We start from the raw sequence: 20,475 nt of genomic DNA on the forward strand, positions 1-20,475 counted from the left end.
AAAAGCCTCTGGATCCTGTCCCTGTGCTGACTCCAACGCCGTTGCCTCTTGGATGTTTTACATCCTCTGAATGAAGGGCTTGGGTTTTTGTTTTATTTTGTCTTTTTTTAAGATTTCTTTGAAAGGTTAAAGTTTTTGGTTTGTTTTTTTTTTTTTTTTTTAATGAATGTGTTTCCCCGTTGTTTCCTTCCTGCATGTTGATCTCGTACCCGCTGTAGGCATGACGGCTATTCTGATGTCAGCCGCTGGACTCCCTGTGCACCTCACCTGTGTGCCGCAAGCTGCCACCACCCATAAAGCCACTAAAAAACACAGCTCAGTTAAGGAGGGGAGGAAAGTGTCCAAGAAAGGTAGTTCCTGCTCAAACTCTGATATTTGCTTCCATCTCCTTCTCTTTTATCTCTCTGCACTTGTTCTGCCTCCCTCCTTTCCTCTTGTCTCTCCCCTCGCCCTCTTGGCTCTTCTGATTTGACTAATGATGTTTGTCCCACCAAGGGGAGAGAAGCAGGGCACGTCTCCTCTGGCCTGCACCGTCTCTGACAGGCTGTAAAATGAGATGATAAAGTAGACCCTGTCCTGCGGTAGCTCTGCTCGTTTCCATCAGTCATTAAAGCTGGAGCAGCCCAGTTGTTCTCTGAGCATGTCAGAGACTTCTGCAGCCTCCCCCATGATCCTGCTACACCCTATGGGGGAGCCCTGGGCACCCATGTACCAGGACCTTCTCTCACTCATTGGTGGGACAAGTCTGGGAGCTGAGGGACTGTCAAGGAGAGTATTTAATCCATACAAGAGAAGGTCTGCTTGTGAGCCATGCTCCTATGGTTGAGTCATGAGATGAGAAGGATCTTCCAGACACGCAGGCTCCTGAGTCATACAGGGCTTTCAAGGTCGAATTGCAGAGGATTTGTTCTCTCCACCTCTGTCTGGGGTGGAAGGGAGTGGAGCGCTCTCAGGCGGATGTGCCCTGGCAGGAAGGACTGGGTTACCACAGCTCTCCTGCTGAGCTGAGCCACCTCCAAGGCAGCGCCTTCGTTTCTCCTCTTCATATCTCACTGGCATCCCACACCCTTGCCCTTGCAGAGTCTGTGGGCTCCCCGTTTAGAGCCTGGGTCCCATCCATGTGTAGCAGCCCTGGGGCTCTGTGGGGGTAGGTGTGAATCCAGCCCAGTGTAGCTGTGGAGGTTGTTTACCAAGCCTGGCACAGGTATCCTGGGGTGGTCAACCACCACCAAACCTCAGGTGCTTCCCCCTCCAGATAAATGAAAGGGGTTCTAGAGGTGGGGGGTGATTCAACATGGTGATGCTTGTGTTTAAGAAAGAGGGAAGAGCCCTGAGGTGGAGGGGAGGAGGCATCTGGCTGTCTCGGGGCAGGGGTGGGGGGTTGTTGGTGCCAATGTCTCTGTCCTTGGAACCTGTGCATGCAGTCAGGAGGCTTGGTTGGGAAGCGAGGTCCAAGCCTGTCCGAAGGAAGCAGGAAGGAAAATGGAAATTAAATGCAGAGGGAGGTGTCTTGCAGAAGTGCATTATGGAGGGATCTGGGAGGAGGAGATGCAAACGGTGAGAAGGAGGGAGAGAGCAAATGTGGAGTAGGATGTGTGATGGAGGGGGAGGAGAAAGCAGGGGGTGGCAGGAGTAGCAGCGAAGAACAGGAGGAGCAAAGGAAAATGGGTGGTGAAGGAGAGAACCGAGCGGAGGTGGGTGGCAGAGGGGCTGGATGAAGATCTAGCTCCGCAGGGCCACCTGCCAAGGCGGTGGGGTAACACAGCTCCTGGAGCTTCCCTCCCGGCGCAGGCAGCATCCATGCAGCCCTCCGCAGCCAGCAATGAGGGCTGGGTGGTGGGGACACCCTGGGAACAGTGCCGAAGTGGAGCTGTGGAGAGGCCGGATGCTCCTGGAGAGGGAATGCCTTACCCCTGTCACTGGAGGAGCCCAAAAAACAGAGGGCCAGGCCTGCTGTTGGTGTTGGTCGCCTGCTGCTGGTTGATGACGTGAAACTAGCTGTATTTAGAGCAAGGGGTGGCCACAAACACACAGCCTCTGCAGCCCCCCCACCCCGCAGTGTGGCTGGACACTGGCTTCTCTCGGCGGGGTCTGCCGGTGCCAGTGCCGGTGCCGGGCTCTGCACCACTCGCAGCGTCCAGCTCTGCCTGGTGCAGAGGAGATGCAGGCGCAGGCAACCAGGGCGCTTGCAAGAGCGCGATGTGAACAGGAGGGTACGTCTTGAGCGGGGTGGGGAGAGCAGCAACGCAGAGCATGAAATGGGGGGGACGGGAGGTGGGCTGGGGGGCACGTGCTGTGTTTGGTGTGTGCAGAGGGGTGGCTGTAGCCGTGCCGGGTGTCACACACCCTGTCAGCAACACCTCTTCCTCCATGAGATGCTGGTTCCTCAGCGCTTGCTGCAGCACCCGGGAGCACACACGTGTGCTGGGGCAGGGCTGGCTCCAGCCTCAGCCCCTGGGGGGTCCGGGCAAGTGGCTCAGCCCCAGGGCTGTGCCCGTTTGCCATCCCAGAGAGCCAGGCTGACACCTCCCTACCAGCTCACCAATGCCACCTGCAGGGGCCAGGACATCTCGGGAGCAGAGAGGGGATGCCAGCAGGAGAGACAGGACGGCATCCGTGCCAGGGGCACCAAGCGGCTCCTTGTCCTGTCTGGCATGGCAGGATTTAGCCCAGCCATCCTGCTGCAGAGGAGGAACTTGGCCAGTGCTGACCCGTGAGAAGGGGGTGCCTTTCTCTGATTTAGTTTGCTAAAATCTCCCCTTTTGTCTTAGAAAGCGAGATCCCCTTTGCTGGGGCAGGGAGGCTGTTCTTGCAGAGTGCACAACTCCTGGGGTGAAGAAGATGCTCAGTCCCCCCTCCAGGAGCAAGCTGTGTTTGTATAACACGCCTCCTGGCTTAAGAACACTGTTCTGCGGTGAAAACAGTGAGCCTGACTTTGGGTCAAACTGTTCTTTTTCCCTTTACAGACCCTGAAGCTGCCAACAGGCAGAGATGGGCCTGGTTTTTGCCATAAATTTCTGCGTTGTGTGCCCTTTCCCCTCCCACATTCCTCTAGGATTTTCCATTTCGGAGAGCTGTAGCGAGCACCGTGCCTCCAGGAGCGGGTTTGTCGGTGTGCTGACTACAACCAGCTGGTGCCAAAATAGCTGGCGGTGGGTGCAGCGAACCCCTGCCGAGCCCCTTCTTGCTCCCTCCTGCTGCTGCAAACCCCGGCCGCACGCAGGTCGAGGCAGCGTCCGTGGAATTGCAGCCAGCCTGGTGAATAGCTGGGTTATGTTAAACAAAGACGCTAATTAGCCAGGACTCGTTAATGTTGTTGTTCTGGCAGTGATGTCTCTGGCGCAGACGAGTGCTGCGCAGTGGGTGCTGCAGGTCTCCGGGCGGGCACTGCGCTATCGCTGCTGGCACAGAGCCTGCCAGCGTTTGCCATCCCGATGGATCAGCGCTGCCTTCCCGGCGGCTGGCATGGCCCTGCGCTTCCTCAGGTTGCTCCAGTTGGCTGTCCGGGAGGGAGGAGAGCGGCTCATCCGGATCTCCCCGAGCGCTACTGTGCTGCTCGGGCATGGACCCGGCTGCTGCGGAGGGGAACTGAGGGGAGAAGGTGGTGGTTTGGGTCTGGTGTGCCACTTGTTACCCTCTTGGCTGATGGGATCACCCTCCACTTTTCTCCTGGCTTGGAGGTTTCCTGGCATGTCCTCTCTGGGATGGGCAGTCACACTGCAGAGGGAGAGGAGATGAGCTCGTCCTTCCCTGCCGAGCAGGACCATGTCTGGTCCTGCTAATCCCTCCTGACTCTGCTCCCCATATGTCCGTCCATCTGCAGCTGGGACTGTGCCAGTGCCTATGGGATGGGTCGGACTGGAGAGCCCTGCGGATTTGGGGGAGCTTGCTGTTCCCAGAGGAGACCATCTGCTGAAGGAGACGGGCTGAGATAACAGGGATGCTCTGTGTCAGGACAAGAGCAGCCTGCTTGCTTGGTTATCCTGCTGGAACGCTAAATGTGGAGAAAACCTGTTTTAAACACCCAATCTCCTCTCACCTTCCTGATCTCTGGACAAGCACTCTTGGGGCTTGAGGCCAGTAGGTCCAGCCTTTGCACGTCCAGGGCGCAGAGGTGATCTTGGGAGCAGATTGGGCGCCTGTCCATGGCTATAACTAGACACAATCTGTGTCTGGCTTGTGTAGGGTATCAAAAAAAAAAAGGAGACTGATGCTAACCATATGGCTGGTTTAGGGATACAGAAAGAGCCATGTTACTGCCGCAAGCATTTGGTTGCTGAGGAAGGAGTCAAAACACATCTGTTAAATGTTGCCCATGGAAAGCCCTTGCTTCAGCAAGCAACTTATTATCTACAGGGAGGAAGAGGAAGCGTTAAAAAAAAAAATCGTTATTCCTCTCTTTGTAAATGAAAGAATGGTAAACATTCCTTCACATCCCAGATAAATCAATAGCACAGCGTTGGGCCAGCTGGTGATGAACAGCATCGGTCAATTCTGCTATTGCCTTTTCAATCTGCTATTGAATCTTGAAACTGTGGGGACTGAACAGGCTTTGATGATCCCAAGGGATGGCTAGAACAAAGATTTGGAGGCAAACGCTTTTATGGAGCAAATGGTCCCGTAAGGAAGTGATTCATGTGCTGAAGCACACGTGGCTCGTGCTGTGGCAGGTGCTGTGCCTGCTGTCCTGCTGCTGGGATGGGGCCTGCCAGGTGTCTGCCCAAGACAGAACCTTTCTTTGGAGGCAGGAAGGCTGCGTGGGCTTTGCTACCGCTGCTGAAACCAAATTCTCGGCATCAAAAGGCTTCCTTGGGACTGGACATTCAAGCACTTGCAGCTGGGGACAGATTTTCTAAAGCATCTGGGCTCTCCAGCCCTTTCTCTCTCCAGACAGCCTTGGTGGATCTAAATGCACCAGAGCATTATCACAACAAACTTACAGGAAGAGATCAGAGATGCCACAATGCAGATCCATCAGGCATGGATTTCCTAAGGGTGGCTGAGGGCTGCATCACCCCCTTCTGCCTGTCTGATTGCCCCCAGCTCCATCCTAATGCCAGCTGGTGAGGTGGTATAATGCCGTTTGCTTTGCCCAAAATCCCTGCTGTACCCCACAGACTTAGCAAAGAGCTTTCTTGTCCTCATTCTTACCCATCTCTGCACCAGGATTTTTGTCTCCTTTCATTGATTTCATTCAAATGAGCCTGGCCAGTTCTTGGGCAAGACATCTCTTGCCGCCTTCTCCGAGCTACTACAGAGGAAAGAGTCAACAGCAAGAGAAATGCAGAGCAGGGGCTGCAGGGAAAGAGCGTCCTCCACTGTTCAGAACAAGGTGAATTGCTCTGAAGCTGCTCAGATGTGCCGTGCAGGTGGGAGCAGGTGAGCTGGGGCTTCTGCCAAGTACTGGGCAGGCGTTGCTGCTGGTGTAACACACCCTCTCTCCTCGCTTCCCTCGCTGTCTTCACCACCTTGTCTGCGCATCTTTTTGGCATTGCTTGCTCCGGCCTGTAGCCAGAGGAGACAAGAAGGTCACTTGAACAAGAGCCACCTGGAAAACACAGTCCCAGATGGAGAAGGATGTGGTGGTCAGTCTGGTAGGTACACAGAATCCTCAGGAATGAGAACATGGTGGTCATCACAATCGGGTACTTGTGGAGGTGGATGGAGTTAACAGCGGGTAGTAGCTAGCCCTGCTCACATGGTCCTCTCCAAAACCTGCAGAGCAGAAGAAGCTGAAGCTTCTGTCTCCCATGTGACCGTGAAGGTCTGTTGTGGTTGCAGACCAGAGCCTGGTTCCAAGTGCCACACGTGGAAAGTGCCACCCTGTGCTTGCCAGCCTGGAGTGAGGGCTTCAGGCACAGTAAGCGCCAAGCTGAGCTCTGACCCTGAGCTGAGACGGTTCAGGCTGGTTGCATCCCCTGGCGACTCATTCCTGGCTGGCAGCTCTTGATCTGCTGTGTGCGAGCAAGGTCTCAGCAGAGAGGATTCCTGGACCTGTTTCTCTTCTTTTGGAAAAGACAAGACAAGGAGCCGCGTTGCCTGTGAGATCTGGTGATGAGGACTTGAAGCAGCTCCTGGCGCTGCTGAGCTCTTGGCCTGAGAGCTGGAAGGCTGGGGCTTGCCCAGGTTCCTCTGTCTCCTGCTCTTCTTGTGGCGGTTCTTGGAAATGCCAGGGGATTTTGGCATGCCTCTGAAGTGGAAAACAGTTACTTCCATGTTGCTTTTTGGCTTAATGCTTATTTTAGCCTGTTACCACCTTCCTGGCTAAGGCTCTCCAGAGGGTGATCCTCGCAGCCCTGCTCTGCCTGAGGTGTTGGGCATCTCTCTTGCCCGGCACCAGCAGTTGGAGGGAGCATCCCTTCACCTCCTGGGCTCCTTTTCTTTCTCGGTGTGCTCAGTCATACCTTCCTCCCGCAACCGCTGCCAGAAATCACATGTTTTAGGATGGCCAGGAATCCCCTTCTGAAAATAACTCACCTTAATGACTGTGTCTTCGCTTAGGAGAGTCCAACGCCCAGTCCATCAGTCTTCCTTAGCTAAACGATTTTTCCGCCCACGTTAACTCTCTGCCTCGCTCTCTTCTGTTGCCCCGAGCCAGCTTGTCTGCAGCGAGAAGGCGTCTCTTCCCTGGTTGCTGTCTGTGCCACAGGGCGACCTGGTGCTCTCCGTTGAGGTGCCCCCGTAGCACCAGCCGCTTGCAGAGCTGGCGTTCGCGGGAACAAGGGGCTCCTACGTGATACAAGATCTGTGCCATCCGGGTCTTTGCCTGTTTAACGCCACCCATGGCATCTGAGCAGTCCTTCCCTTCTGCTTCACCATGTTTGCCTCTACCGTGAAAAGTGGTTATCCGGAAAATAGCACCCACCCCTTCCTCCTGGTGACAGAATCTGCTTTTTTTGGGTGGCAGAACAGCTCAGTGCCAGCTCCAGTGGCTGTCTCTTGATGCACAGCTTTTTCAACCACAGAGGCAGTGCTTGTGAACCCTCCATCTTCCCTGAAAGCACTGAAGTGGATGGGGAGAGCTGAAGATGGATGTATTGCAGCTACACCCGCAGCTCTGGTGCCCGGCAGTTGCACGTAGTGATGCTCTGCATCCGCCTGGCAGTGTGGAGTTTGGAGTAGCAGTACTCTCTGTGCTAAAATACAGCTGATGTCCTGCTGTGGCTTAGGAATTAACTCAGGAGTGGAGCTCTTTGGGGTAGTGTTGGAGTACGGCTCCCTCATGAGGCCCTGGCATGTCGGGCATGGATGTTTGTAGCCTGTCTGGCTGCTGCTAGCATTTCCCTTGCTCCCCAAACTGCCACGGTGGCTCAGCCAGCCAGGATGGAGGAAAACAGGGAAGGAAGAGCTACGTCTTTGCCAGCCCATTTGTCACAGCGCTGCTTTGCCCCAGTGTCCCTCAGAAGAAGATTTGGGAAGGAAGGGTGAGGTTCCCCCCGAGCCAAGTAGCAGGTCTCTCCTTTGCATCCTGCCAGGTGGAGTCATAATGTCACTTGTGCAAATGTTTCCTTTCCTAGGCTGGTGGAAGAGCCTGGTAGCCTCCGTGACGGGCCTGATGACCGGTAAGGAGCTCATCTCCTCAAACCCGGGGCTGGGCACTGTGTGGAGGTAGCTTAAGCCAAGCCTTGCTAGGCAGCTCCAAAAGGATGGGCTGGGAGTTGAGGTGATGCTGATGCTCTCGGTGATAACTTGCTCCGGGTCTTGTGTGATATTTGTTGCTTAATCCCGTAATGCCTCCAATGGGACCAGGCTGCCGGTGCTGGTGGGCTGCTCAGGTGGCTGGGGAGCAGGGACTATAGGAAAATGCGAAGGTTTCAGTGTCACGTGCTGCAAATAGAGTACCTGTTTTGTTTTATGTACCCTTGTGCTGTGTCTTGCTGGATGTATGTGGAAGTTTGAGAGAAAAGCAGTGATTTCACACTAAGGATGCGAGGCTCGTGCTGCCATACTCAAAACAGGACCTGAGGCTTAGTGTATTGCTGGGTCTCTCCTTCTCAGGTGCCAGCTGCAGGGTGTGAGAAGGTCCCACGTCAGCTGGGGCCATGTGGGAATGCCTTTTCTCCTTTGACACCGCAGAAGATGCAATCCTCTATCCCAGCGAGACCACAGTGTCCTTGGGTTGAGTTTGATCCTAGCTGGCCTCTGGTGTGCACAAAGAAAGTCCAGCTGGGACCTGGCTGGCGTTGTTTGGGGTACGTGGGGAGAACTGGGGCACAGCAGTTACAGGCAGACCCCTGGGGGTACGGCACAGGGCACCAACATCTGCCAGCGCATTCTCCCATCTGCGGCGCTCGCAGTCCCAGTGGTAGCCATTTCTGATAGCAAAGCCTTTGTGGGGTTTGTAGGGATCAGTTAGAGCAGCCTCTTCTCCCCCTCTAACCCTAACCTTTCTCCTTGGCATCCTGGCCAGTGATTTGCTTGTCCCCCTTCTCTCTAGCTCACCCTGCACGTGCCCATCACATCTCACAGCATATCTGATTTCTTCTCTCTTTTTCTCCTCTTGCCTTGTGCAGCGATACCAACCGAGCCAGAAGCAGTGGTGAAGAAGTACCTGGAAGAGGTGAAGGGCTCTCCTGCTGATGAGGTGAGAGGACGGTGGCTTCACTCCAGCGTGCCCAGTGGCCTGTTCACTGGGGTGCTGTAAAAACCACAGCGATGCTTGAGGAGCATCCTCCCTTGGACATCCCGTGTGGTAGATACTGCTGCTTGCAATGGCACTGTTGACACTAGGTGGAGAGGCCTCAGCGCTGCCTGAAGTCCACATGTGGGCTGGTGATTTGTCCTCGTCAGAGGACTGTGATAGAGAAAGCACGGTGCAAGGTTGAGTAGCTAATCCTGGCGATGTCTCCCCATTCTCCTTGGAGCAGGTTGCAGGGCCTGGGGTGAAGGAGGGAGTTTGGCTTTGGTCTCCTCTCAGTGCTCATAGAGGTCAAAACTATGGAGATCCAAACCCTGCACTGGAGCTGCTCTGTAGAGGAGCAGGACATATCCATACTCAGTTCCCACTCTGACTGATGGCAGGTCTCTTCCTGTGCTGTCTAGGAGGTGGTGGGGTGGTGCGATACCAGCCAGACAAGGAAACCTGTCTCAGTGCCCTTAAACCTCAAAGGGAAGGATTAAAGTTGAGGGCAAATCTTCCTGAAGCGTCTCCTTGATCGCTTCCTTGCATCAGTCGTTACGGTCAGCCTGTGCTCGCACTACACAGTGGTTTTCTCCTTTTTGTCCTGGACTGTAGGACTGTATCATCTGCATGGAGAAGCTGTCCTCCCCCTCGGGTTACGGCGACGCATGCGAGGGCGGCACGATCAAGCCAGAGACGGTTGGTCGTCTGACGAACTGCCAGCACTCCTTCCACATGCTCTGCATGCTGGCCATGTACTCCAACGGGAACAAGGTACCGAGCCGGCCCGTCCCCACCAGGTCCCCTGCGCCCAGGTGAGTTGGCTGTGGAGCTCTGACGCCCGCCTCTCTCCCCGCAGGACGGGAGTTTGCAGTGCCCCTCTTGTAAAACCATCTACGGAGAGAAAACCGGTATTCAGCCCAAAGGGAAGATGGAGGTCTCCACTTTCCCCCAGTCCCTCCCTGGCCACAAGGACTGCGGGACAATCCAGATCGTGTATCACATCAGCAGAGGCATCCAGGTCAGTGCACAGCACACTCGCAGGAAGGACTGCTGACGGGTAGCACAAGCTGTGAGAGCCTCCCAGAAGAGTACTGGGATCCAGTACAGTACCTACTGGAAGCCCATCGCTGGGCAGCCTAAGGTGCCTGGAGCCAGCAGCTGCACTGGCTGTTCTTCAATGCATGGGTGACTTGAGTGTCCTCCATGAAAGATATTCTCCCACTTGGAGAGTGACCCCAGGGTCTGTGACAGCCTTTAACCTGCAGTAAAGACTAACGTCTGCATGAAGCAGCGAGGAGACTCGGCCTCTGCTCACAAGGTGGGAGAGATCGCAATATCTGGTTTCACAACCCACGTCTGAGGTTTCAGTGGTTGCAGTGAGCTTGCAAATGTTTGAGCTGGGTGGTCTTTCCAGGGTGTCATCAGACCACATGGAAGGAGCTGTGGTTTGAGGCTGTCTCCCACCAGAATTTAAGTAATCTGAAGAGCTGGCTTTGTATCCCGGCAGGAGGTGGTTCTTGGAGGACCCGTGATACTGCCATGTCCCATAAGAACAAGTCAAATTACCTCATACACGTGATCAGCAACACCTTGCTGCTTTTACGTGGAAGACCTGGTTTGAGATGGGTCTATGTCAAATCCTGCTGCTGAGGGATTGCCTAACTCATATGAAGGTGGACGCGTCCGTGACAAATATGTCTTATCTATTGCAGGGCCCTGAGCACCCCAACCCTGGGATGCCTTACACGGCAAGAGGCTTTCCTCGCTATTGTTATCTACCAGACAATGAGAAGGGCAGAAAGGTAAAGTATCACACCCTGATAACGTGACCCTTCTCAGGTTGTCTCTTGGCCCTGTGTCAGTGGATTGGGTGGCTTTTGGGACCTGTCCCCCTGATGCTAACCAGCTATTCTTGGTAGTTGCCCATGCTCTTTGTTCCTTGGGTGCATTTGTAGCCCCTCTGCCTGTGAAGATCTTTGCTGCTTCTCCACAGCTTTGGCTGTGAAGACTTGTTCTCCTTCATCCCTTTACTAAAAAAAAATCCCATCTGATTTTTTGGGAAGACGCTCCTGGCGTATCTTGAGCTATGCAGTTATAGGGCTTTGCACTGAGAACCTCTGAGCTTGGGAAATCCATCTGCTGGCTCCTCCCATCCCGGTTTCCTGTGGGTGGGGGTGGTGTTTGTCTCAACTTGTGCCAGTATTTTTCAAGTCCTGGAAGACCAGCGCGTACAGGGAATGGTCTCTTCCCATCAGGGTCACCACATAGCTAACTGGGAGGTGAGGGAGATCCCTTCTGATGCTGGTTTGGTTTCCTCCTGCTACGGCGGGGATTTAGGTTGTCGAGTTTCTGACGAGCTGCTTTCATGGCTCAAGTCTCCTAGGTCTTGAAGGCCAGCTTTGTTTTTTCTCCTTCCACCTCTAGGTCCTGGAGCTCCTGAGGGTGGCCTGGAAGAGACGCCTGATTTTCACAGTGGGCACCTCCAGCACCACCGGCGAGAGCAACACGGTGGTGTGGAACGAGATCCACCACAAGACAGAGATGGACACAAACCTGAGCGGCCATGGCTACCCTGACCCCAACTACCTGGACAATGTGCTGGCGGAACTGGCCGCGCAGGGTGTCACCGAGGACTGCCTGAGACAATGAGCTGGGCTGGGGACCCGGCTGTGCCGCGCGCGCGTCGGGGGGCCACCTGGTGCACTTATTCCTGTTGCCTTAAGTTCTTGTGTCCGACCGCCCGTCACACTGAGCAATAACACTGTACCGCCGGAGCCCTGCCTGCTCTCTACAGTCTTTTTTTTTTCGGGAGGGAAGGATATTTTTGTAGAAACTGCGCTTGTGTTCCCTGGGTGGGGTTGATGGCCACATCAGGGACGGGCTGGGAGGGCGGTCCTGAGGTGACAGACCCTCTTGCGAAGGCAGAACCTTGCCCTGGTAATGCCTGGGGACAGGACGGGGAGAGGGGGTTTGTCTTGCTCCCACTAAACCAACTGGAAAGCGAAGGAGGGCGTCCCTCCGGCACACCGCAGCTCCCCGTCTCCGAGGCACCTCTTACAGCGAAGCCTCCTCCCTCCTGCCCCTGTATCCCTGCTTGGTCGTTAATAAACACTTCATTTCCACAGCACGTCGCTGCTGCCTGATGGCTTGGGCCGCTTCCCCGCTCGGTGGCCCGCGCGGGAGGGCCGGCCTGCTCCACCGAGCCGGGGACTCTCGATCCAGCCGGGAAAAAGGAGGGACATAAATCTCTGCGATAGCACGACCCTGGTGCTGGTCCCAGGGCTCGGGGGTTGCAGCCTGGTGGTCTGTGGCCCCCGTGCCAGCAGAGGTGACCTGGCAGTGACCGTCCTGGGGGAAGTCGCAGCCCCCTGCTCTTGCTGTCAGCTGCCATCCCCGCTCCTATCCTCCTGAAACCCTTCTGGTAGGACCTGGCCCTCTTTTTTTTTTTTTTCCCCCCTCTCTCAGGTGAAATGGCAGCACTCTGGGGCCGTTTGTGTTAACCGCTCGCTGCTGCTGCTGCGGGGACCGCTGGTGCCACCAGGCGGTGACAGGCCACCTTCCTCCCCGGCTCCGCAGCGGCTGGGCGGCCGCGGAAGGCACGCTCCGGCACCCTGAGCTCTGCCTGCTGGGCAAGGGATATTGCCCCAGTCCTGGTGGCCTTGCTGCGTGTTGTCCCCAGCCTTGTTGTCACCTGCTAGCTGGTCTTTCTAACAGCTGTTTCTGTCTCTCTCCGTGGCCACCAGCCCCAGCCGCAAGTCCTCAGAGCTCTGCCCACGTTAAATCCCTTTGGCACAAAAGAGCCCCCGCTGCCATCTGCCATCTCACCTCCTTCCCGGGAGCTCCGGGACGTGGCTGTGCTTCATGGTGGCTGCTGGGACCGGGGGCTCCTGGACCAGCAGAGGGACAATATTCTTTCCATCAAGGACATACGAAACGTAAAGGTTTTTAAGAGCTGTCAAGGGCTGGAGCTTTGTCCTCACAGCCTCCTGGTTGCCTTCTGCTGCAGGCTCGAGGGAGAAAACCCTCAAAGACCCAGCGGAGTCAGGATGCTGCAAGAATGGGAGCTCCTTGGGAGCAGCAGGTATGTGTTTGTCTTGCTGAGCCCTGCGGAAACGCGCTGTCTCTGCTCCTCTCCCACCCTGCTGGCAAAAGGGAGAGGTTTCGAGTTTAAACTTCAGCTTTCTATCCCCGGATCATCTTCTCCCAGCAATCAAAACAGTGAATTGAAGCAAAAATTGAGCAGGGTTCACCCAGCCCTGTACAAAGCAAGAATTTCTTGTCCAGCGTCGCCCAAGGCAGCTTCAGCTGATGCTCCTGTGCCTGGATCAGGTGGAGCCTCCCGGCGTCTGGGCAGGGCCAGGGCACCCTGGTGCGAGCTGGCCAGGCTCGTCCCTGGCTGTCACCTCCTCCAGCGTGAGGACACGAGGCGTCTCTTAAAATCCTTGCCACATTGGGGCCGAGCTCTGAGACGGCTTAGCCCCTGTGGCGGGGGGGATGCAGGCGGCAAAGCCGGGGGAAAGCAGCGGAGCCGGGTGCTCGGGTACCACTGCACAGGGAGACGCTTCCAAGCGGGTCCCCTCGGTGCCCTGGGGCAGGGGGAGCAGCCGGCTGGGGGTGTGGGGGAGGCTCCATGGCTGGCATGGGACCAAAGCACGACCGCGACGCGAAGCTGGGAGGGGACGGAGCCCCACATAAGTGCTTCTAACGCCACCCCACAGGTCTGACCGACAGCCGTGTGTCCCCCTGGCCCTGGCTGCAGGCCCGCGGCGGGGGTTTCTCCCTTCCCCCTGCGGTGCCGGCTCGCTCTCAGCAGGGTGGTTATTATTAGCCGAGCCTTGACCCCGCAGGTATGCCGGCCCCGCGTCCCAGAGCGGGTACTGGCAGCTGAAAACTGTGACTCAGTGTCCCCCTGCGTCACCCTCACCCCACCGCTGGCACCCCGCCGGGCAGCGCCCATGAGGGCTCGGGGGTGGCAGAGGGGGGGCCGGTGCGTCCCCGAGGGCACCCGCCGACCCCAGGGCTGGTACTGCCGGGTCGGAGGAGAGGAATAAGGCAGGGATGGGAGGAGGGACGGAGGCTGCAGCTGCGCCTGTTTGTCCCCTCCGCAGCTGGACCGTGTAATCTTTGAATGCCCCATTTCCACTTAATCTGAAGTCACAGTCCCCGGACCTTCGGGAAGGGGGGGGTGCGGAAAATCCCCTCCCACGCAGGAGCGGGCGGCTGCGGCCCTTGGCAAACACCGGAGAAGGAGCGCTCGAACCCCTTTGCGTGGAGAGCAGCTGGGGGGGCTGGCGGTGGGGGCCGGGGCAGCTCCCCTTCCAAGGTCACTGTCATCCCTGGCCGCGTCCCAAGGGCTCGGGGACCCTTTCCCCAGGGAGGGGGGCTCTGATCTGTCCCCGCTGCCAGCGAGGGGGAAGGGTGGATGGGGAAATAGCATGGGTTGGCCCTGGAGCTTGAGTGCGTCCGCACCCCCGGCGCTGGGTGGGACGGTTCGCCTTGAACGGCTGGGGTTTTGGGTGAGTTTTGGGTGTGATGGCTCTGGAGTGCTTCCCCACCCCCGGGGCAAGGCTGGCTGCACCCAAAACCAGCCGGGCACGGGCCCACCCCTTGCCCTGGCTCTAATGCTGGGTGGGCACAGAGCACCCACAGGGGGTCAGGTCCTGGTGGGGTGAACGGGAGTGCGGGACCACTCACCCGGCTGCCCCCCTAGCCCCAAGAAAACCTCCGACTCCTGATGACCCATTCTTGAATGTGCCTCTGGTGCCTCCTCTGTGCCTCAGTTTCCCCTTGCACATGGCTGGCTTGTGCCCTGCATCCTCGCAGCCCACCCTGGCACCTCGGCTCCGGGGTGGCTCCCCGGGGAGCTTGGGACCAGTGGGTGACCCTGGAGGCACAGCCGGCCCCTTTGCCCACGGGGTCCTGCCGGGCCGGCAGAGCCGGTGCAGGAATGCGGGGCTGGGAGGGTCCGGTTCCCCGGGACAGGCGGTCCCCACGGCGGGGGCTCGCGGGGCGGACCGTCCCCTGGGCAGTGGGACGGGGCGAGCGGAGCCAGGCGGCAAGTCCAGCCCCGCTGGGACACCACCATGGAGCTGCCGTGGGTGCTGCTGGCGCTGGCTGGGACGGGCACAGCCGCGGGCCTGGGTGACTCCCCGGGGGGACGGGGCAGAGGGGCACGGGGGCTCGGGGGGGCAGGGAAGAGGTTATGGGGCTGGGCGTAGCTGGGGGAGTCCCCACGCTGGTACCAGCCCCCTGGTGCTGGTGCTGCCGGCGCGCCGTGAGCCCTGGCTGTGCTGGCCCCGGCGCTCGTGGACGCTGGCGCGGGTGCAAGCTGGGGGGTCAGGAGCTCGCCAGGCAGGGGGGGGCACAGGTTCCCCCCGCTCACTGCCCGCCCCCCAGCCCTGCTGCCTTACGTGCCCCGCGTGCCCCCCACGGCGCTGCCGGGGAAGGTGACGGCAACCACCTTCGCGCTGGAGATGCCATGCTGCGTCTTCGATGGACACGCCAACGCCTCCGACGCCGTCTGGCTGGTGGTGGCTTTCGCCAACGGTGAGCGCCCGCTTCTCCGGCACGTGCTCCCTGCCATGGCGGGGAGATGTGGGGGACCCTCGCCACAGCCACTCACCCCCCATCCGTGCCGCGCAGCCTCGGACGCCTTCAGAAACCCCCCGTCCCGCGATGATGTGCCCCCGTACGAGCGGCTGCCCACCGCCCACTCCTATATGACACTGGAGACGGCAGCGGCTGCCTACGCCTGCCCGGCACCGAGCCCGGCCGTCCTGCGTGTCGGGGGTGACACGGCGTGCGGGGGAGAGGGCGGCCGGGACCCCTGCAACGGACCCCTGCCCTCCCCGGGACCCTACAGGTGAGGCCGGTGGGACGGACACCCCCCCCCCCAGGTCCGGGGTGTTCTTGTCCCCCCTGGTGTCACCGCTGCACCCACCCCGCAGGGTGAAGTTCCTGGTGATGGGCTGCGACGGCCCCAAAGCGGAGACGAGGTGGTCGGACCCCATCCTCCTGCGGAGAGGTAGCGGGGACCCCCCCGGGCCCCCCCCTGCCCGGTCAGGGTGCCGGCATGCTGTGTGGCATCAGCCCTGTGCCGTCACCCCAACGTCTGGAGGGGAGAAGCGGCCCCCAATCGCCCCCATCCCTATCCCTCCCCTTTCCATCGCACCACCCCTGAGCCCCCCACGTCCCCCCCCACCGACACCCCTCATCCCGCCTCCCTCCAGCCGCCAGCCCGAGCACCATCGACCCTGCGCCCGTGCGTCGTGACAGCGCCCCGGTCGTCGTCGCCTCCATCCTGGCCAGCCTGGGGGCCGCGCTGGCCGCGGCGGTGCTCGGCGCCGTGGGGTACGGGGGCCACGCTCGGGGCCGGGGGGGCACATCCGTGAGGGAGCCCCGGGAGAACACCCCCTCCTCGGCCCCATCAGCAAAGAGATGGAGCAAAGGAGATGGTTTTAAGATTTAAAAACAAATTTTTTTTATTACACTGGGGGGGTTGGCAAGGAGAAAGGGCCCCTCGGGGGTGGTCGGCGCAGGGGGGGCCGGCAGAGCCCCCCGGACCCCACTTGACGCCTCTGCTCCTCTCTCCCTGCAGCGCCGAGGCGTGGGGGTCCCTGTGCCGCCGGGATCCGGGGAACGGCGCCTTCGCCCACAGGTCCTACAGGACCCACCACATCCCCCCGGCCCTGCCCCAGCCCCTGCCCCCCGGCTGCGGCTGCAGCCCCCCGGGTCTGGGCTGCTTCGACCCCCGGCGCCCCGGTCCCTGTCCTGCCGAGTAAACTCTCACTTTTCATCTGCGAACGCCTCGTCGTTTTGTCCGGCCGCGGGGCGGTGTGTCCCCCCCCCCGTCCGCCTGCCACCCCACTGGCGGCCGCGCAGGGCTGGGGCTGTGGAGGATGGGGACACTGGGACCCCCAAAAACCACCTGGGGCCTCAGCTTGGTGGCGCTTGGTGTCATGGGGGGCGCATGCCAGCACCGGTGGGGGCTGGGGGGGGGTAGCCCTCTCCCCGTGACCCCATGGCCTGGCTGAGGGCTGTTGCCCACCCGTGCCACGAGCGTGGCGGTTCTCAGCACGCCTCGCTGGCGGGCGCTCGGGTGTAGCAAATGCTCCCCCGGGGAAACGAGCCCGACCTGTTTGCCACCGGGGCCGTGGCTGGCGCAGGAATGTGGGCGGTTGGCAGCCGCAGGCGGGTCCCGTGGGGACGCGGAGCCCCGACGCCCGCACTCCTGCCCTCGGCACTCAGGCGCCCGCACGATGCTCCCGCTGCTCCTGCTGCTCCTGGCCACGGCCCACGGGCTGGGTGAGTCCATCAACGCCACCGGGCTGGGCTGGGGGGTCCCGCTGTCCCCAGCTTGCGGGGGTCCCCAGCACATGGCCACTGGGACCCCTCCTTGGAGCCTGGAGGTGCAGGGCAGTTGATGCCGCCCCCCCGTTCTGGGTGCCACCGCCAGCGTCCCTGCTGTCACCTTCCTGGGTCTGCTGGCACGGCGTGGGGTCCTCTGGGGTCTCGCAGGGGTGTCCCCCCCCGGGTGGTGGCATGGGGCATCTTTCCTTCCTCTTTTCATGGAATACGTTGTGTTTGAGCCCAAAGCAGGGGGTGGGAGGGGAGCGGGGAGCCCTGCAGGCAGCATCACAGGGGTCACCTCCCTCCTGTCCCTGTCCCCACGCCGAGCCCCCAGCACCGCTGCAGCCTGTCATAGCCGCTGCTCGGGGGCTACAGCGGGGAAGGTAAGGGGGGGGCAGGGGGGTTCCGCACCCTCCGCTGCACCCCCCTTGGCTTCTCACTGCAGATGGTATCCCGACCCTGGTGGCCCCAGTCCTGGCCAGCTCGTCCCTGGGGGGCCAGAAAACCACCTCCACCTTCGTGCTGGACCAGCCCCGCTGCGTCTTCACCAACGTATCGAAGGACACTGTCATCTGGCTGGTGGTGGCCGATCCCAGCGGTAGGTGGGGTGCTGCGAGGCCCCGGGCAGGGCTGTGTGCGGGGCTCCCACTGCCGCCAACCCCCCCCCCCGGGGTCCCTCCTTACCCCCGTCCCCGTCCCCACAGCCGTCCCCAACTTCAACAACAGCGTGGAGCCGGGGGGTCCTGGGCGGGAGTTCCAGCAGTTCCTCAACAGCACCTTCGCCTACATGACCCTCAACACCACCGTCCTCAACTACCCCTGCCCCAAAAACCCCGGGGACATCACCGTGCTGCGCGTCGGCAGCGAGACCCACTGCGCCAAGGATAAGAAGAGACCCACCTGCAACGGCCCCCTGCCCGGCCCCGGGCCATACCAGTGAGTCTGCCCACGGGGACGTGCCCCCCCCGGGGTCTGCTGGCAGCCCCCCGGCTCGGGAGAGCGTGGCCAACCTCCCTTCCCATCCCAGGGTGAAGTTCCTCGCCCTGAACGGCTCCAAGCCCGTGGCCCAGACAGCCTGGTCGGAACCCATCACCCTGAGAACAGGTACCGCTGCCGGGGTGCTCGTCCTGCGCCACCCCGCAGCCGTCGGGGTCTTGGGGGGGGATTCTGGGTGGTCCCGGGGGGCTACACGCCGAGCACCAGCATCTCGGGGTGCAGCGTCCCTGCGAACAGCCAGGGAAACTGAGGCAGGGTGGTGCTGCGGGTCCTGCTGGGGCGCGACGGCACCGTGTGATGGTGTCACACATTGGCCCGCGACCGCGCCGTGTTCCCCGCGCTGCCCTGAGGTCCACGTCCCACCGCCTCCCCTCCCGCTCTCTCCCCAGCCCAGCCATCCGGCAACATCCCCGTGCCGGGCAGCGGGCACAGCGCCGGCATGATCGCCCTCACCTCCATCCTCTCCATCCTCTTCGCCATCCTGCTGGCCGGCCTGGTGGCCATGCTGCTCTGGGGGTGAGTGCCACCCCCGCGTCCCACCACAGCCGCGATGGGTGCTGGGCACACGGGACCGGCGTCAGGGGGTGACACCGTCACCCCGTGGCCCCCACCCTCGTCGCTCACCCCCCCTTCCCTCCCCAGCTCGGACGCCAGCAGTGGCAGCAGCACCTTCAGCAAGCCGGAGGCGGTGACGGTGCGGCGGTACAACACCCACCATGTCTACGACCAGCCGGCCGCCCGGCTCTGAGCCCCCGCCACAGCCCCCCGCTGCCCCCCCAGCACCTCCCCACCTGCTCCTGCGCCGGCCGCCACCATGCTGCGCACCCGCGGGTGCCCTCGCGGCTGCCCCAGCGGTGTGGGTGGCACGATGGCCACCCCTGCGGGGGCACGGCCAGAGCTGCCCCGCGGGCCAGGGCCCCCGGGAGCTGTGATGGAGCGGGAGACTAAAGCCCTTTCCGCATGCTTTGCGCCCAGACTCTGCCTCCTGTTTGTGACCCCCTGGGAATGGCACCCGCCGGAACGTCGACGGCTCTGGGAAAAGCCCCATGGCCCCCACCCCGTGTCCCACGCAGGGCTCAGAGCCCCCATCCCTGGGGGCAGGGGGCAGCTGGGGGGTGCTCTGGGGTGGGAGAAGCGTTTTCACACCCGGCTCAGGGCGTGTGGCATCGCACGTGCCCAGTTTAGGTGGGGAACAAGGCAGCGGGGCGGGGGGGAACTGGCCCCCCAACAGCCCCGGTGCTGGGGTGAGGGGCACAGAAATGCCCCCGGGGGTGGTTGGGGGGCTATAGGAGGGTGTTTCTCCCCGTTCCCCTTCGCCCCACAGCAATTCACCCCAGAGGAGGGTCTCCCCCACCCAGAGCTGGCCCAATCCTGCCCGGGTGCTGCTGGTGTTGCCCCCCAGTAGCCATGAGGTGGCAGGAGGGGACCGGCAGTGCAGGGCCTGATCCTGAACTGGGGGATGTGGGGGCCTGATCCTGCACTGGGGGCGGTGTGGGGGTGTCTCACACAGCGATTCTGGTCCTGCACTGGGGTGGGGGTCCCTGGTCCTGCAATGGGGGCTGTGGGGGCCCGATCCTGTACCAGGGGCTGTGGGGGGCCTGATCCATCGATCCTGACCCTGTCCTGGGGTCCCTGATGCTGCAGCCTCGGCAGGATGAACCCCCCCGCCCCGGTGCTGAGGACAGGGAGGCTGGAGAACGCTGCAGGGTGGCTGTGCCCCCCCCTTTGAGTGGAGTCGGGGCAGGTACGTATTTATGTATTACATCATATACATATGTTAAAATCCCCATATTGTTTCCGTGCAAAGGGCAGCATCACATTTACACCCGATCCATGGTCACAGTGCCCTTACCGGGGTGTGCTTATGCTGCCCGGGGGGGTTGTTAACAACCTGGCCCCCTGCACGGCCGGAGCCGGCCTCCGTGGAGCCCAGCCAAGGAAAATCAAGCAATTCCAGCAATTAACCCCTGCTGAGATCGGCTTGGACGCAGCGAAGGGCCGGTTTCGTCTGGCAAACACGGGTCGCCGCCATCCTGCCCCCGCCCTGGCCCTGAAACACCCCTTTCACCCACAAAGTGGCGTCGAGCGGCACAGGAGGGGGGGATTTGTCCCCCGTCACACGGGCGCTGCTGGAGGTGGGACACGTGGCCCCGACCACGTGTGGGGCTGGAGCTGGCACACGGCGGGGCGCGAGCGGCGGTGGCAGGGGACTGCGCCCCGTCCCCCCATGCGGGGGAGGCAGAGGGGCAGAGCTGCAGGACGGAGCAGCGTGTCCCCAGCGTGTCCCCAACACGTCCCCGTGGCGGCCGGGTGCAAATGCCAAGGCCTGGCACTGTTTTCCTGCATGGCCCTGAGCCCCAGCTTTGGGTGCCGGGCGAGTCCTGGAGCGGAGGCAGGTGTCGCAGGAGGGGTCCCCTGTTGTGTGTGTGTCCCCCCCCGGTATTTATGGCACCCCCCAGAAATGCCACCCGTCCCTCCGGGCGTGCGGCAGCTGGGGGGTACAGCCC

General features: G+C 60.8%; 2 protein-coding genes across 7 annotated transcripts in view; both read left to right on the forward strand.

Moving 5' to 3' along the window:
* DTX2 (deltex E3 ubiquitin ligase 2) overlaps window positions 1–11,758 on the forward strand; it is a 39,843-nt gene extending 28,085 nt beyond the window's left edge. For 3 of the 6 annotated variants that reach the window (XM_054209143.1, XM_054209140.1, XM_054209144.1), the window contains exons 5-11: window positions 219–350; window positions 7,518–7,562; window positions 8,514–8,584; window positions 9,236–9,394; window positions 9,480–9,641; window positions 10,336–10,425; window positions 11,048–11,758. In XM_054209143.1, coding sequence (XP_054065118.1) covers window positions 219–350; window positions 7,518–7,562; window positions 8,514–8,584; window positions 9,236–9,394; window positions 9,480–9,641; window positions 10,336–10,425; window positions 11,048–11,272 — 884 coding nt within the window. In that variant the 3' untranslated portion in view covers window positions 11,273–11,758. The remainder of the gene's footprint in view (window positions 1–218; window positions 351–7,517; window positions 7,563–8,513; window positions 8,585–9,235; window positions 9,395–9,479; window positions 9,642–10,335; window positions 10,426–11,047) is intronic. The other 3 variants (XM_054209141.1, XM_054209145.1, XM_054209146.1) reach the window with 3 other exon arrangements.
* On the forward strand, window positions 11,485–18,716 carry LOC128912429 (uncharacterized). Its single transcript, XM_054208273.1, has 10 exons — window positions 11,485–11,591; window positions 12,565–12,704; window positions 15,020–15,169; window positions 15,266–15,485; window positions 15,571–15,647; window positions 17,418–17,570; window positions 17,677–17,908; window positions 18,000–18,076; window positions 18,358–18,484; window positions 18,611–18,716. Exons 1-10 carry the CDS (start codon window positions 11,485–11,487, stop codon window positions 18,714–18,716), a joined length of 1,389 nt encoding a protein of 462 aa, XP_054064248.1.
* The last annotated feature ends 1,759 nt before the right edge of the window (window positions 18,717–20,475 follow it).

This window comes from Rissa tridactyla, chromosome 7 (genome assembly GCF_028500815.1).
Source record: "Rissa tridactyla isolate bRisTri1 chromosome 7, bRisTri1.patW.cur.20221130, whole genome shotgun sequence".
In the NCBI taxonomy this organism is placed as follows: Eukaryota; Metazoa; Chordata; class Aves; order Charadriiformes; family Laridae; genus Rissa; species Rissa tridactyla.